Source organism: Rutilus rutilus, assembly GCF_951802725.1.
Source record: "Rutilus rutilus genome assembly, chromosome: 9".
NCBI lineage: Eukaryota > Metazoa > Chordata > Actinopteri > Cypriniformes > Leuciscidae > Rutilus > Rutilus rutilus.
Window position 1 is genome coordinate 31,092,119 of NC_140223.1, and position 17,278 is coordinate 31,109,396.

The 17,278-nt window shown below is 36.6% G+C and overlaps 1 protein-coding gene across 1 annotated transcript in view; it reads right to left on the reverse strand.

Annotated features, from left to right (window-relative positions):
* Positions 1-2,604: 2,604 nt before the first annotated feature.
* LOC311297101 (uncharacterized protein) overlaps positions 2,605-17,278 on the reverse strand; it is a 44,059-nt gene continuing 29,385 nt past the window's right edge. Inside the window, exons 10-19 of the mRNA XM_084419215.1 lie at positions 12,168-12,245; positions 11,650-12,079; positions 11,333-11,416; positions 11,169-11,232; positions 10,747-10,839; positions 8,532-10,481; positions 8,277-8,433; positions 7,204-7,617; positions 6,132-6,545; positions 2,605-4,244 (exon numbers count right to left, since the gene is read on the reverse strand). Coding sequence (XP_084275341.1) covers positions 3,827-4,244; positions 6,132-6,545; positions 7,204-7,617; positions 8,277-8,433; positions 8,532-10,481; positions 10,747-10,839; positions 11,169-11,232; positions 11,333-11,416; positions 11,650-12,079; positions 12,168-12,245 — 4,102 coding nt within the window. The 3' untranslated portion in view covers positions 2,605-3,826. The remainder of the gene's footprint in view (positions 4,245-6,131; positions 6,546-7,203; positions 7,618-8,276; positions 8,434-8,531; positions 10,482-10,746; positions 10,840-11,168; positions 11,233-11,332; positions 11,417-11,649; positions 12,080-12,167; positions 12,246-17,278) is intronic.

The window sequence follows — 17,278 nt, forward strand, 5'->3', positions numbered from 1 at the left end:
AAGCATGTTCGCTTGACGCGAGAGAACCAATGAGGTTCAACCTCATGTGTTACGCAGTACGTTTGAGCTTCTGCAAGAACCAATGAGGTTCATTCTCATGTTACGCAGCACGTTTGAGCTTCAGCAACCAATGAGGTTCATTCCGCAAGAACCAATGAGGTTCATTCTCGTGTTATGCAGCACGTTTGAGCTTCCGCAAGAACCAATGTCCCACTTTATATTAAGTGGCTTTAAGCAATATGTACTTACATCGAAAAATAAGTACAATGTATTGTGTTCATGTTGTGTTGTAAAACAATTTTGCAGCTATTGAGTTGTGATACAGGTAAGTTTAGGGACAGGTGTGGTGGTATGGGTAGGTTTAAGGGTGGGTTAAGGTGTATGGGAAGGGTCTACCGTGTAAGATAAGTACATAGTACTTAAAGCCACCTAATATAAAGTTGGACCCCAATGAGGTTCATTCTCATGTTACACAGCACTTTTGAGCTTCCACAAGAACCAATGAGCTTCATTCTCATGTTAGGCAGCACGTTTGAGCTTCCGCAAGAACTAATGAGGCTAAAGAAATGTTTATTAAAAAATTTAAATTAAATTAAATTAAATTAAATTAAATTAAATTAAATTAAATTAAATGTAAGTCTTTTGGGTTTGGAGTGACATGAGGGTGAGTAATTTTTGGGTGAACTAACCCTTTAACCTTTTATCAATTCTAAACAAAAAAGCAAAACTATGTATTGTTTTATGTTCATAATATGTTAAAATTAATTAAAATAGATAAATTATGTAAATTTATGATCAATCTCTTTACAAGTCATTTTGTTTTATTTGCTTAGGGTTATTGTGCTAAAATATGAAATATCAACTAGATTTCAAAGTCTTCACTAGCAACAATTTGATATTTACATTCCACAAGATTGTATGTAAATTGATCACAGATTACAAATCAATCAATAAATGATAAATTATGTATTATTCAAATTAAAAGTCAAGTCAAGTCGCCTTCATTTATATAGCGCTTTTAACAATACAGATTGTTTCAAAGCAGCTTTACAGTGATAATAGGAAATTAAAGTAAAAGAGATTGTTTTGGCTTTACAACAGCTCTAGAATTAAGTCATTGTCCAGCTAAATTTAGTTTTGATTGATTCACTTCCATTGCAAAGATCATAAGTTATTAACCGTTCTGACACCTGGTGGCTCGAGTATGCAAACCAAGGTTCCAAGGTGCAAGCCTTAAAAAAAAAAAAAAAAAGAATTAATTTGCGCAAGCTTTAAGAACGCAAACATGTGAAAACCATGACGGCGTGTACATGCGTATTACGTGTTTAGTCTATAGGTATGCACGTTTGAATATATATGTGCACAGGCGTGTAGTCTTTCTTTACAAATTGACCTCAACAAATTACTTGTCTGGCCTTAAATTTTTTTTATAAAACAGAATAATTTATCACTTCCGGGTAGCCATGTGAACCAGAACTACACTAAACAAAATTATAAACGCAACACTTTTGTTTTTGCCCCCATTTTTCATGAGCTGAACTCAAAGATCTAAGACTTTTTCTATGTACACAAAAGGCCTATTTCTCTCAAATATTGTTCACAAATCTGTCTAAATCCACGTTAGTGAGCATTTCTCCTTTGCCGAGATAATCCATCCAGCTCACAGGTGTGACAAGTCTGTGTCACAGACTTGAGACATATGTCTTTACAAAGCTTGAAGTCTCTATTTTTAAATTATGTAAATTATATCAAAAACAAATATTCTCTGTTTAGGGAATCCGAATGAAAGCAACGACATGTACAGTTTCTCCAGCCCGTGCTCATTACCTCTAATGTGACCACACCCATGCACACAAGAGCTGTTTACATGCAAATAGTCCAAGTGAAAGAACGCAGACATGTTAACGCCCCATCACCTCAAAACAAAACATTAGACTTAATCAGTCTTCTGATTTTCATCGAGTTTGGAAGACACGTTGTGTTTGTGCTGTGCTGTTTACCTTGGATTTACCTCAGAAGAATTAGAAGAATGCGATTTGAAGATGAGAAAGATTTTTAAGAAGGTAAGAAATTTCCAATCATAATAGTAAGCATGCTATTGTTGCATAAACTTTACATTGTAGCTACTAATTAAACTGGTGCCAGACTAAAATGTATGTATATTTAATATAGGCTATATAGACAGAAACATGTTGAAATATAAACTATAGATAAGTAGGCAACCTTTCAATGCTAAATTTATATACATGTACACCATGAGGATGTTTTTATGTTCGATAATAAAACACAGCATGAAATAAAATTAGGCTAGTATGAGTGTTTACTCTAATATGGTGAATATTATAATGTTTAGACCCGTGTTTACTGTTAAATACTGTGTTTGTGGATATCTGTTGAAACGTAGGTATAATGTGGTAACAATAATGTTTCATAGTTTGGAGCGGCTCGATCGCTTTAGTAAATGTTCTCTCTGCACGCGCTGTGAGTTTGAAAAGCAAAACGCGCCAAACATTAGGCTTAATGTTTTTACTCCAATATAATTTCATAACGTCACTTTGTTCACCTTGTTTATGTGTTGTTGTTTTTTTGTTTTTTTTTACAGGGACCAGATGCCACTGATGAATCCTGCTGACTTCAACATTCACATAAGTCTCTGTACATGAACATGGTAAAATGAAAAATCAAACAACATGGAACTGACAGATATTTACTATGTTTCAGGAATGGCACAAAGTTATGTGACTGTTCAAGTCTCTGTCTTTAGATCAGTGTGTTCAATAATGTGCTATTTTTGTCCTTTGTTGTGTATCTTTGGATTATGTTGTGTTGTAAATAAATCCAAACAATCAAAAAGCCATTCTTTTTTAAATCTCCTCATTCTTTGTGCAAGGTTCCTCATAATGATCGGGCCTGATAGCACCTGATTGGGCCATTATGGGAAGGTCTTTGCCTTTCTCAGGTGTGAAACACATCAATATTCATAAATGATTCACACCTCCTCACATAAAGCTTTCTTACACAAAACACGTCTTACAAATTTTAAATCAATATATTGTTTTATCTGAATGAGTACGCAGGATAATTTTCACATAGTTTTTAAGCAAATATTCTAGGCTACGTGATACAATTTTCAAAAGTCTTGTGAAGAAATAATCAGTATGGGTTTCATGACCTTATTTCAGTGACAATTTATTTTTATTTTATTTTTTTAACCACGAATAAACATCATTATCTCAAAACTACAAACTTTTACATACATCCTGCTGACATATTCTTGTAGCAGACTTTGTGCTGAATACAGTGTAATCAGACTTTAGCCATGAAAATGTCACAAGTAACAGAAATAAGCACAAATGTCAGAGCATGTCAGAACACCTCCAGGGCCTAGAAAACACCTCAGACCCCAGAGGGTAAAGAGCATATGACGTAATTTAGATATATTTTTAAGATGGAAGAATGTGGTTTTACAGATACTAGACACGTGACTTTCAAATGAAAGATTTCAAAAGTCATTCACTTCCAAAAATGGTGGATTTAAAGAAGTCATTATGCTATTTTAAAGGTTCCAAATTTTGTTTTGGAGGTCTCCTACAACAGGTTTACATTAATCAAAATATATATTAACTCGTCAGATGAATCAGTCTCTCTAAATGAATCACTTCTTTCCGAGAGCCTGCTCTGCTCTGATTGGCCAGATGGCCCATCTGCGCCTGTCGGAAGCTACACGCCCATGACCATAACTGAATGTCAGCTCAGTCTGGAGGCTTCCTAAAGCTCAGCGATTGTACACACTGTAAAGACAGTAACGATGACAGTAACTGCACTCTTACCTGAGCTGTGAGATGTAGGGCAGACACTGGAGGAATCCCCTCACTTCACTCTCTTCATCTGTCCAGTCTATCAGCTCTACTGGTTTCTTCTCTGTTTGGAGTTTCAGCACTTCTAGGAGGATGGAGCTCTTTCTCTCTGAGAGCTTTATTCTCCAGACTGCAGGAGCTGACTGATAAATTGGATGAAACACTGGAAGGACACTCCTGCCTGTTTGAAACTCATAGTCCTTCACATGTGAGTAAAGATCCAGCAGAAAATCCCAATTCCCATAGTACATGTATGAGAATAATGTCTCCATAGATAGTTCTATAATTTCCTTTGGTAAACTAGGACCTTGAAAAGACTGATTCAATGCCAGTAACCTTTTTTTCATTTCTGTCTCATTGGAAGACCCCTTCTGTTGAGGAGAAAATCTGTAGAAAAAGTAAATACTGTAATTACACACTGTCACTTATGACCATTTTTCCTGCAGGTGAGGCTATTTTTTAGCAGTCATATATAGGAGTTCAAAATTCACACAACAATGTCTGCTCTCGCGTCAACAAGACGTTAGGGTGGTTAGGGTGACCAGATTTCTCGTGGTGGATAACGGGACGAAATGGACAGGCGCACCCCCCTCCCACGCAGACATAAAAGTATCTATCACAACTGCACTGAAACATTGTGTAGCACACTGTAGCTTCATCCATTAGGGGTGGGTAATATGACCAAAAACATATTTCATAATAACGATATCATATAGGTATTTATTTTAAAAACTAAGCCAATTACAAACAATAGGACAAATATGATAGATACAAATTAAATAAATAAATTTTTTTAGGTACAGTAAGTTTTGTTGCCATGTATACATTTATTTAACATCTTCCGTTGTTTGATTAACATTAATGACACAGACAGGTATTTTAGGCTACTGTCACTTTAAGACTGCATGCTTGGATCTCCCATACTGACACATATTCAGTTTTCACCAAGCTGTTTACATTCACTTAAGCCATATAACCGACTGTATTTACATGAGATACTCCACATGTTGGCTATTTTGACAACTGTGTCTGTATTTGACCATTCAGGCGCAAAGAGAACTGAATTTGGGATCACGCGCTGTCTGAGAGCGCTTCTGGTGTGTGTCATTCAGCGCAATACTACATTGATTTCTTTTTTTTACAATTTACTGTGCGAAATACCTTGATAAACTCTTTTTGAAGATCCTTGTTAGATGTACACACATGATTCTTTGATATCTTCGCTTCTGACTCTGATCCCTCCGCGCTCTAATATCCTGCCTTCACAAACTGCAAGTTAATCTATATGGAATTGTGATTAGACAGTAATTTTGCTCTCCAAAATATACTATTATGAGATTGGCTACCTTAGATTAAGCTATTATTGAGTGACAGAAGACTGCTACCCACTTTTATTTGATGACTAGCAAAGACAATTTAGGAAAGAAGAAATAGTGGACAAAACCTGATTTTTTGGAACACTAAAAATAGAGCTGAAATGCGTGACTGTCCCAGGAAAAAAGGGACGTCTGGTCACCCTAGTCATGGTGCTTTAAATATATTGTAAATAAAGTGGTAAATAATGTTTATTGCACAAACAAAGCACTTGTGTCGCTACATAAAACTGAGGTTAAATCACTGGAGTCACATGGATTTATGATACCTTTACTTCCATTCTGGCCTTGAAAGTGGTAGTAGCATAGCTGTCAATTAGAGGGACAGAAAGCTCTCAGATTTCATTAAAGATATCTTCATTTGTGTTCCAAAGATGAACAAAATTCAAACGGGTTTGGAATGACATTAGGGTGAGCAATTAATGACAGAATTTTGGATGAACTAACCCTTTCAGATATTCCAACACATGACTAAAAACAATGTCTGTCAAGGAGTTCCAATTTGTTCCCATCATCAGAATGTTAACTAGAACATTTCCATGTTAAAGCCCTATATAAATTAGATATTAATAAACCTTTTCCAGTTGTTATAACTGTTAATATCAGTAATTACTACTGTTTTAGTCTCAAACATGCATTTTTATTGGACAAAATGTATAATATTAATTATAATTGCACTTTTTGAAGCCATACAATAAAAATATTTCTTTCATTAGTTTTTGGTCCATTAATTTTCTCTTTCCAAGGCTTAAGCCACCCTCACCATATTTACAGATATTAGGTAAATGTATTGTAAATATATTACAATTAGCACCTGCATGAATACGGCAAACTATCTATAATATCTGATGTTCACTGAAAAAAACAAATGAACATTTACAGTGAAAAACTGCATTCTCACCTGAGCTGTGAGATGTAGGGCAGACACTGGAGGAATCTCCTCACTTCACTCTCTTCATCTGTCCAGTCTATCAGCTCTACTGGTTTCTTCTCTGTTTGGAGTTTCAGCACTTCTAGGAGGATGGAGCTCTTTCTCTCTGAGAGCTTTATTCTCCAGACTGCAGGAGCTGACTGATAAACTGGCTGTAATGCTGGAAGGACACTCCTGCCTGTTTGAGTCTCATAGTCCTTCACATGTGAACACAGATCCAGCAGGAAATCACATATCCCATCATTCACAGATGACAGCAGTTTCTTCACAGTTTCTTCTATTGTCTCTTTCTGGTGAACAGCAGCTTGCAGACACAAATCCAGTATGAATGATCTCTTTCTTTTCTCCCATGATTCAGATGTTTTATTCTGTGGTTCAACAAATCTAAAGAAACAATGAAATCTAAATGAAGAAGATTCAGTTTTTGTATTTCAAATTTGTATATTTATGGATAATGTTTTCAAAACACTTAGGTGCAATATTGGAGGCACTGATACTTTTTCCTATGAAATGACCTTAGCCAATCATAACAGTGGCCATTTACTGTCAAGCCTTAAAGTAGATGTAGCACTTAAACCAAGTGTTTGTGACAAAAGGTCAAAATGAGGGTTGAAAATAATCTTTTTGAATATATGACTGTATTTAAAATAGAGTGGAAATATTAAAATAATTACAAACATGTCAAGACCCCTTAAATCTATCTTTTTTTATGTTAAAAAAAATGGGTTGATTTCATTTCTTTTCTGCTCTCAGTGTGTTTTGGCTCAATATTAATGTAAATGCAGTCAGTTCCATCTCAAGTGCATGTAAACAGTAGGAACTAGAAAAAAAAAGAATAGGTATCAAAACAACAGATCTGTATTACAGCTAAAATCTTCAGCTACATTAAAACAATAGAAATTAAGCTTACATCACTAATGGATCTGACAAATGTATTTCTAATTAATTAAATTAACAATATTATTTATTAATGCATTTAAATGACAACATTAAAATAAACTGAATCAAACTATGAGTGTAATTTTCCCCATGAGACTCTCACCTGAGCTGTGAGATGTAGGGCAGACACTGGAGGAATCCCCTCACTTCACTCTCTTCATCTGTCCAGTCTATCAGCTCTACTGGTTTCTTCTCTGTTTGGAGTTTCAGCACTTCTAGGAGGATGGAGCTCTTTCTCTCTGAGAGCTTTATTCTCCAGACTGCAGGAGCTGACTGATAAACTGGCTGTAATGCTGGAAGGACACTCCTGCCTGTTTGAGTCTCATAGTCCTTCACATGTGAACACAGATCCAGCAGGAAATCACATATCCCATCATTCACAGATGACAGCAGTTTCTTCACAGTTTCTTCTGTTGTCTCTTTCTGGTGAACAGCAGCTTGCAGACACAAATCCAGTATGAATGATCTCTTTCTTTTCTCCCATGATTCAGATGTTTTATTCTGTGGTTCAACAAATCTAAAGAAACAATGAAATCTAAATGAACAAGATTCAGTTTTTGTATTTCAAATTTGTATATTTATGGATAATGTTTTCAAAACACTTAGGTGCAATATTGGAGGCACTGATACTTTTTCCTATGAAATGACCTTAGCCAATCATAACAGTGGCCATTTACTGTCAAGCCTTAAAGTAGATGTAGCACTTAAACCAAGTGTTTGTGACAAAAGGTCAAAATGAGGGTTGAAAATAATCTTTTTGAATATATGACTGTATTTAAAATAGAGTGGAAATATTAAAATAATTACAAACATGTCAAGACCCCTTAAATCTATCTTTTTTTATGTTAAAAAAAATTGGTTGATTTCATTTCTTTTCTGCTCTCAGTGTGTTTTGGCTCAATATTAATGTAAATGCAGTCAGTTCCATCTCAAGTGCATGTAAACAGTAGGAACTAAAAAAAAAAAAGAATAGGTATCAAAACAACAGATATGTATTACAGCTAAAATCTTCAGCTACATTAAAACAATAGAAATTAAGCTTACATCACTAATGGATCTGACAAATGTATTTCTAATTAATTAAATTAACAATATTATTTATTAATGCATTTAAATGACAACATTAAAATAAACTGAATCAAACTATGAGTGTAATTTTCCCCATGAGACTCTCACCTGAGCTGTGAGATGTAGGGCAGACACTGGAGGAATCCCCTCACTTCACTCTCTTCATCTGTCCAGTCTCTCAGCTCTACTGGTTTCTTCTCTGTTTGGAGTTTCAGCACTTCTAGGAGGATGGAGCTCTTTCTCTCTGAGAGCTTTAATCTCCAGACTATAGAGAATATTGTGAAATAATTTGTAAGTTAAGAAAACATAGAAGAAAAGGTTATATGAAAAGTATCTGTTTAAAATGTTTCACATGTATCTCACCATCTACTGGTACTGTTTTTTCACTAGGTTTGCTGGTGACGTCCTCATAGACAGCAGAGACTCTGACTCTATAGCAGGTGCTGTGAGGAACAGTTAATGTACATTCACACTGAGGTCCTTGTGTTAGTACTGATGACCAGCCCTCCAGTCCTGCTTCTTTATACTCAACCATATACCGCAGCACTGGACAATATTCATCAGCTTCAGCCCTCAGCCAGGTGACTCTGAGAGTGTCTCTGTCCAGCTTATTCACTAAGGGTTGCCCAGGTGTTGCTGGAAACACTGTCTGAAAGTTCATAATTTTACTAAAGTTCATAGAGTCCTGCTCAATAAACATACACCTCAGCTGATATTGATGGCCAGACTTTAGATCTGATATCATACAGGGTTCTCTGGTAATTGTGGAATCAAAAACCATCTGTTTCCAAGTGTTGTTGTTGCTTCCATCATGACCCAAAGCCCTGTACTCCACTATATATCTCTCAATGTTTTTGGTTTGCGGTTGATTCAGTTTCAGGGACACACTGGTGTGTTTTATGTGAGCTATTTGGGTGAGATCTGGTTTTACTCCAAGCTTCACATTTCTGCTCACAATCCTTGCATCACGATAAAACCGCACAGCACATTCTGGAAACCCATCACCAGGTATCAATGCAGCAATGAACTTGGTTTGATCTGCATCTTCATTTGCAGCAATAAACAGTTGTACTTTAATAAGCACTTTATCATTGATTCTAACAGGTCTAAACAGGAGTGAATCATTTTGTATAATGTGATCAGATTCAATGTGCTGCCTCAGAGCAGTGAGGAATGAATCTTCAACATCTGGTGAGAAAAGCGTGAGACACATCACTCTGGTTATCTGAGAGTGACTGATGACCTTCTGTAACTCTGCCTGTGATTTCACAACAGTGATGTCTGCAGCTCTGCAGTCACTCAGAATCTTCAGCTCAGTTTCTTTATTCTCCAGCCACTGGTTTGTGTTCTCTGCACTGAATGGTGATTGACTGTGCCTTTCTAGGAGATCCTGTAAACTCCTTTCTCTTTTCCCTTCTTTAATGTGAACAATGTCTGTGATTCCTTTCTGAAATGTTGTCTGGTATTCCTGCAGAAGCTCTGAAAACTCTATTAGATTATCTTCCAGAGTCGGAAACCACATAATCACCTTTACATTGATGTAGTCTGTTATCATGTCCTGACAGATCCTGATCTGTTTTCTCAGATGTTCCAGAATATTCTCAGCTTGTTGCCTCAAGTTTTCTCTGACTCCACTCAGAGCAGCACACACTGAGCTCTTGTCCAGTTTCTTCAGAGGATACAGCCAGACCTTCAGAGGAACTGCTCTCTCACCTTTAGATCCAAGCAGTATCGGCAGAGAACCGTAGATCTCCACAGCCTTATCAAAAGACACTGGACTCTTCCAATCACCCACATCAATGTAGAGACTACAAGCAAGTAATGAGCTTTTAGCTTTTTCACTGGTACTCAAGTTTGAAATAATATGGTTTGAACAAAATGTTGATGTCATCTTTTTTAAAACATCAACATTTTTTGCATTTTTCTCATGGTTTGAGCTGTCACTATCAAAAACCAAAAAAGCTTGACCTCCAAAGTACACAGCGGTGACCACGTGTGTTGCTGTGGTTTGACCAACCAATGCAGAGGGCGCTGCTTCCTGTAACAGTCTTTGGCTGATCATGTCCAGTCTGGTGGTGGTTCTGTAGTGTAGTGTCGCTCTTTCCTGATAATGAGATTGTTCTGGGTGGTTTAGAAACGCAGCAGCCCCATTCATTTGTCCAGTCTGGGTGCCAACTTGTAACACTGGGGACATTTCGAGGACTCTGAATCTTTCCTGAAGGGAGTCATTTTCCAACACCTTAACATATGTTTGTGGCCGAGGCAAAGATACTTTCATACGGGCTAACGTATCTTCATCCCACATAAAGGTACCTGCAAACAGATCATAATGCAAATTGTGCACATGATTTCTTTGTACAAGTGTTTTCTTGCCTTTTCTGAAATATTTATAGAATTTATTTACAGGTCACTAATTGCACTAATTGTGAAATTGACAGCCTTGTTTAAAAATATTTCTGTAAGCTCTTAAAATGCCTCAATTTAAATGACATGAGAGTTGGAAAAACTGTAATCATTACATTTTGTTTTCTGCCCGTTTGTTTGTTTATTTATAATATTGCTTCAACAAAAACCTTACCTTGGCAGAAAGAATTGCTGCGACTGTCATACAACATTCCAAGACGTAAAGGACGACCTAGAGCAGCCATCTCAATCACATCTGAGGGAAAATCTGAAAATCATACAAACAGAAAAACATGTAATAAACACGTTTAAACAGCTGAGACAGATATACTTGACGCAAACTTGATGTATACTGTAATGTAACTTCGTCCCACAGAAAAATATCTGCAAACACATTGATGTGCTACGTATGATTTTATTTAACAAATATCTGCTTATTTTTGCAAGGCTATTTATTTTGCTCCTGTCACAAATAAATGTATTGGGGCATTACTGATAAAATAGATTAATAACATGATATTCTGATCAGTAATTAACAAAGTGATTCTGTGACAGAAATAGTGCATTAAAATCAATACAGACACTGTATTTACCCACCGTTACAGTGCACTGCAAATCTTTTACACAAACGTTTTGTCTTCGCATCTCTGTCTTTCAAGGTCTGAGAAAACAAACATCAAATTAAAATCTTTTGAAAATTTAAAAGAACATTAAAATATTTGCTCCAACAGGTGAGTTGGTTAAAAAGCATCCGATGTTACCGCTTTCAGTTCAGTCACTTTTGCAGTCAGTTCTCTGATTTCATTTTGGGATTTTCTCTCTTCTTTGTGTGGTAAATGAATAGCCTAAGCAAAAGAAACATTAGTAGTCTAAGCCAAGGACATTATATTAATTGTTAAATGATCTTAAGTTTTAGATGAGGAAAAAACAGATTTATAAATGCCAGTTCAGGGGCCGGTGCAGTAGATGGAACAATTTCATTAAATGAGTGATTAAGAGTAAACTATTAACATTGCTGCATTTTCTAGTGACAGATGGACCGAAAGATAGACAAATAGACCGACAAATATCCAATCACCTCCACCAGGTTGTGCCTCTGCAGTGCTGGTACTGTGTAGTGTTGTCTGATGTGGGTCTCACAGTAAGACACAGAGCAGGTCAAACAGGATTTAGCAGCTTTGAGCTTCTTCTCAGTGCAGATATCACAGGGCACATCTTCAGGTCCAGCGTAGCAGTGAGCAGGAAGAGCAGGACTAAATCCTGCCTTCTGGAGTTCCTCAATCAGTTTAGACAAAGCAACATTTACACTCAACACAGGACGACTTCTGAACCTCTTTCTGCACTGAGGACAAGCGTAACCTCCAGCTTGAGTTGGTTTGCTCCAGTAGATCTCAATGCAGTGTTTGCAGTAACTGTGTCCACAGGGGATGGAAACTGGATCCTTAAAGACCTCTGTGCACACTGGGCACTTGTAGTGATCCTCTGTCAGCAGAGTGGCTGAAAGTGTGCTGTGAAATTGATGTGAAAATTATTTAATTAACAGCAATCATGTAAAATGTAAAGTAGAAAAAAATAGATGCACCACATATGGAGTACCTGATATCTGGAGATAACACCTTGTTTCGGAATGAACTGAGTCTATCAAATGGTTCCTCAACATTCTTCTTAATAATACTGTGATACATGTATGAAAAGAACATAAAAATGACATTTTAAATTAGTACTGTTTTATATTGTAGATTGAGTACTGTATTTCATTGTACACAATATACGAGGGACATAGATGGTTAACTGATGAACGGATTAACAAACCTGCCATATTTATTTATTTTTTTACACGTTTTGTTTTATATTTTTAGACAATCTACTGACACTCCAATTACTGTCATGTTAATAATAATGAACAACACAACTATTTCAAAAGCAGTTTTTCTGGAGCAGGTCGATTTTTCATGCTGCTTCCTCCATTTTACTTGTGACACACAGTGAAATGTCCTTTAGCAAGATGATCAACGGGATGTTACGCTTCGTTATTATGCTTCATGATTTTATGCTTATATCACTATCAGATTTAAAATAAATAGTGGTAATATAGCTAACCAGGGTTTGAAATTAACACCCGCCAAATGCGCTTAAAAATCAACTGTGGCAGGTAATGCTGTCAAACCATTGTATTGATCTGTCCACCTAAAATACATTTTTGGTGAAAAGGATGAGGATGAAAGAGGAAGAGAGGAGATGGCTGGATGACAGGATTTTGTTTGAATAAGAAATTAATATATGAAATCCAAATTTTATATATATATATATATATACACACACTCACCTAAAGGATTATTAGGAACACCTGTTCAATTTCTCATTAATGCAATTATCTAATCAACCAATCACATGGCAGTTGCTTCAATGCATTTAGGGGTGTGGTCCTGGTCAAGACAATCTCCTGAACTCCAAACTGAATGTCAGAATGGGAAAGAAAGGTGATTTAAGCAATTTTGAGCGTGGCATGGTTGTTGGTGCCAGACGGGCCAGTCTGAGTATTTCACAATCTGCTCAGTTACTGGGATTTTCACGCACAACCATTTCTAGGGTTTACAAAGAATGGTGTGAAAAGGGAAAAACATCCAGTATGCGGCAGTCCTGTGGGCGAAAATGCCTTGTTGATGCTAGAGGTCAGAGGAGAATGGGCCGACTGATTCAAGCTGATAGAAGAGCAACTTTGACTGAAATAACCACTCGTTACAACCGAGGTATGCAGCAAAGCATTTGTGAAGCCACAACACGCATAACCTTGAGGCGGATGGGCTACAACAGCAGAAGACCCCACCGGGTACCACTCATCTCCACTACAAATAGGAAAAAGAGGCTACAATTTGCACGAGCTCACCAAAATTGGACAGTTGAAGACTGGAAAAATGTTGCCTGGTCTGATGAGTCTCGATTTCTTTTGAGACATTCAGATGGTAGAGTCAGAATTTGGCGTAAACAGAATGAGAACATGGATCCATCATGCCTTGTTACCACTGTGCAGGCTGGTGGTGGTGGTGTAATGGTGTGGGGGATGTTTTCTTTGCACACTTTAGGCCCCTTAGTGCCAATTGGGCATCGTTTAAATGCCACGGCCTACCTGAGCATTGTTTCTGACCATGTCCATCCCTTTATGACCACCATGTACCCATCCTCTGATGCTATCCTATCAATATGGGCCAACATTTCTAAAGAATGCTTTCAGCACCTTGTTGAATCAATGCCATGTAGAATTAAGGCAGTTCTGAAGGCGAAAGGGGGTCAAACACAGTATTAGTATGGTGTTCCTAATAATCCTTTAGGTGAGTGTATATATATATATATATATATATATACATATATATACATATATATATATATATATATACACACACAGTGTATAAGCTGTGACATAGTTAATCTAGTGAAGTTCCCCTACATGTGAGCTGCATTGCATTTGTGGTGATAGCATAAAGAAATCTAAAGTTACAGGATTTGGAACCAAGGTAGAATTTTTGTTTAGCCCTTGACATCCGAAAGGCATTTTTAAATGGTTCCTCCATGAGGAATATCTCATGATCGACGTAATTGATTATGATGATTTTGAACTAATTTCAATCGGTTGCATCTACTGTAAGTAATGATGTGCCATTTCCTACGATCTGTGCATGTTTCATGAAGCTACAAGTTAAAACACCACGTGAAAGCTACATTTTATTTTACTTAGCTGCATGTCCGCCTATGGAGTTTTATGTGTCTTAACCCTCTGGGGACCAAAAACGCGCCCGCGCGTTTTGCTCGTTTTTTTTTTTTAGCAATGAAAAATAAACACAAAATGCTCTGTTAATTTTGATCTTTCATTTTCGTGTAATACATCAATCGATCCTGTTCAGTTTCTATTTTTTTTCTGTATACTCACAATAAAAATAAAGTGTTTTGCTTTTTGACAAATAAAGAAAAATTAACATGATGCGATTTCTGCCTTCTCTCTGTCAGTAAACTCCCATTTGAAACGCGTTCGAAAATGTTCTATAACTCCGCGAAAATTCAGTCAAACAGACCCACGGGCATAAAGCTTGAGATCGCATCTTTTAAATGAAGTAATTTATATAAAAAACAAATATTATCAGCTTCTGTAATCTGTATAAAAAGAGAGCGATTCCAGTCGAGCTCATTACGAGCTCATTCAAAAGTAATGTGACCACTCCCCGGAGAGCGCGTGCTATTCAAATGCAAATTCTGAGAACGCCCACATCAGCTGTAAACAAAGCGCCGCGAGTGAGGCATAATATAGCCTACCTTATGGAGAAAAGTTTCCTCAGAACAGTGCTGATATGAGGAGCAATATCTCCTGATATGAGGAGCAGATCCCGCTGCGGAGTGAGGTAGGCTGTTATCTTTTCTCAAGTGTTAATGTGGAATAACGTTATGGAATAACGTTAGTGTAGGCCTATGTAAACAAAAAGATGAATCGCGTTTCTATAATATGAATCGCGTTTCTGTGAGATGAATGAAGGGTACATATTTGTAAAGACTGTTTAGCCTAAATATGAATCGCGCGTCTGTGTGTGAAAGAATAAACTGCTTTGCTATAGCCTACTGAGATGAGTAAAAATCGACTGAAATATGTTGAAATAAAATGTATTTGTATAAGCAACGTATTAAACTGCAAATTAAAATTTATAGGCTATGCCCTAATATTTCATAAAAACAACGTTACAGTCAGGCGAAGTATGAAAGACAACATTTTGTTGACTAGATTTGGGTACAGTTTTTACTGTAGAATATACTGTCACATCAAATAAGCTTTTGTTTAGCAATTTCTGCTCATATATATATATATATATAAAATACTATTTTTGTCAAAAATAAAGTCATAGACTAAGATGTTAGATGTTCCAATGTTGGCTATATTCAAACTAATGAATACATATGATAAAATGTAGGCCTATAATCTTTCTCTTTTTTTACAAAGAAAGAGTACACTTGAAATATTGTTGAAATTGTAATTATTGTTGTAATTGTAACTAGGGATGTCCCGATACCACTTTTTCACTTCCGATACCGATACCGATGCCGCAGCTTTGGCTATTTGCCGATACCGATATCAATCCGATATTTTTATTTTATTCTTGAACTAATACTAATAATAATAAAATATAATGGAAGCACTTTGCTCAATTAGCCACATAAAAACATCTCACTCAAATGGAGAACAAATACTTCTCCAGTATATAGTCCACAACAACAGTTGATAATGAAAGACTGCCAGCCTTTATTCAAGACCTTGAGATATGTTTGGTAACCTGAATGAATTTAAAATTAATTTGCTATATTTCAGATCAATATATTTGTTTCCTTAAAATTTTAAATAACTTTAACTTTATTCTCATCTGAATTATAAATAATTTATTTCTGTATAAAATAATACTACTTTTTAAAAAACACATTTGATTTTCTTTTTTATTCAATGTAGAATGTGTAACTTAAAAATAAACAGATTAGTGCTGTGTTTTAGGACAAGAAATGAAAACCAATGCAATGATGAATGTCCAAAAGATGAGATCATTTTTGCTTTTAAACAGCGTGTGTGTGTGTGTGTGTGTGTGTGTGTGTGTGTGTGTGTGTGTGTGTGTGATTTTGGTTGGGTGACAGTTACAGTTTGGCAAGAGTTTACAGTTTGACAAAAGCACAATGTTGTGTTTTACACAAATATAAGTAGGCTAAACACTTTTTGCAGTTTTAATGATGTCCTGTATGAAAATGACGGAGTATGTTTTTATGTTTCGTTTCCACTGTTCGATCGCGCCCGTGCCTCTCTCTCTCTGACACACACACACACACACACACAAACACACACACTCCAGCATTGCAATCTTGACATCGCAGCCTGTTCATTTTGTTGCATTCACACCAAACGCGAATAGAGCGTCAAATTTGCGTCTATCGCGTCTAGTTCGATGCTTGAACAGTTTGAATCCATTCGCGCGTCCAAAGCGAATAGGACGCGCCGCGCGCGTATAATGATAAAGTGAGAGTTTGAAGCGATATAGACGCGCGTTCAGAGCTAAGGCGGGCTACAGATTAGGTGTCCCTAAAGAACCCGCATATGCGGGTATCTAACAGTAACGTTAGTTCCGTATTACATTAATTAATGTGCACGCGAGATTTATCTATTTTAAAATCCATGCACCGAACGTACGTTCAGTACGAATACGTACCGTTCCACCCCTAATGGGTATCGGATCATAGGTATCGGATAATTTTTTTTCTCCCCTCCGATATCCGATCTAGCATTTTGGGCCAGTATCGGCACGATACCGATGCCGTGGATCGGATCGGGACATCCCTAATTGTAACCTTTTTAATAAAATAGCAAAACATATTTACAAGATAGATGTAAGCAAAATCTTAAATGGTCAATATAAGTCTTCTTCAAAATATATCTTTTGTCCTTGCATTGTGGCTCAGTCAGTGTCACACCTGAAAGAATGGCTCATTAGGCAGAGTCATTATGCAGAGTCATTATGCAGAGTGGGTGGGACATTGTAATCTCAGGTGTAAACTACTCCTCCTTCATGCCCCCTCGCATATTGGCTTTCCAAGCAAAACCTGTTTTACACTATTTAAATCAATGTTTTTTTTTTTTTTTTGTGAACGATAAAGCAAGACTATTTTCACATAATTTTGAAGCCAGAACT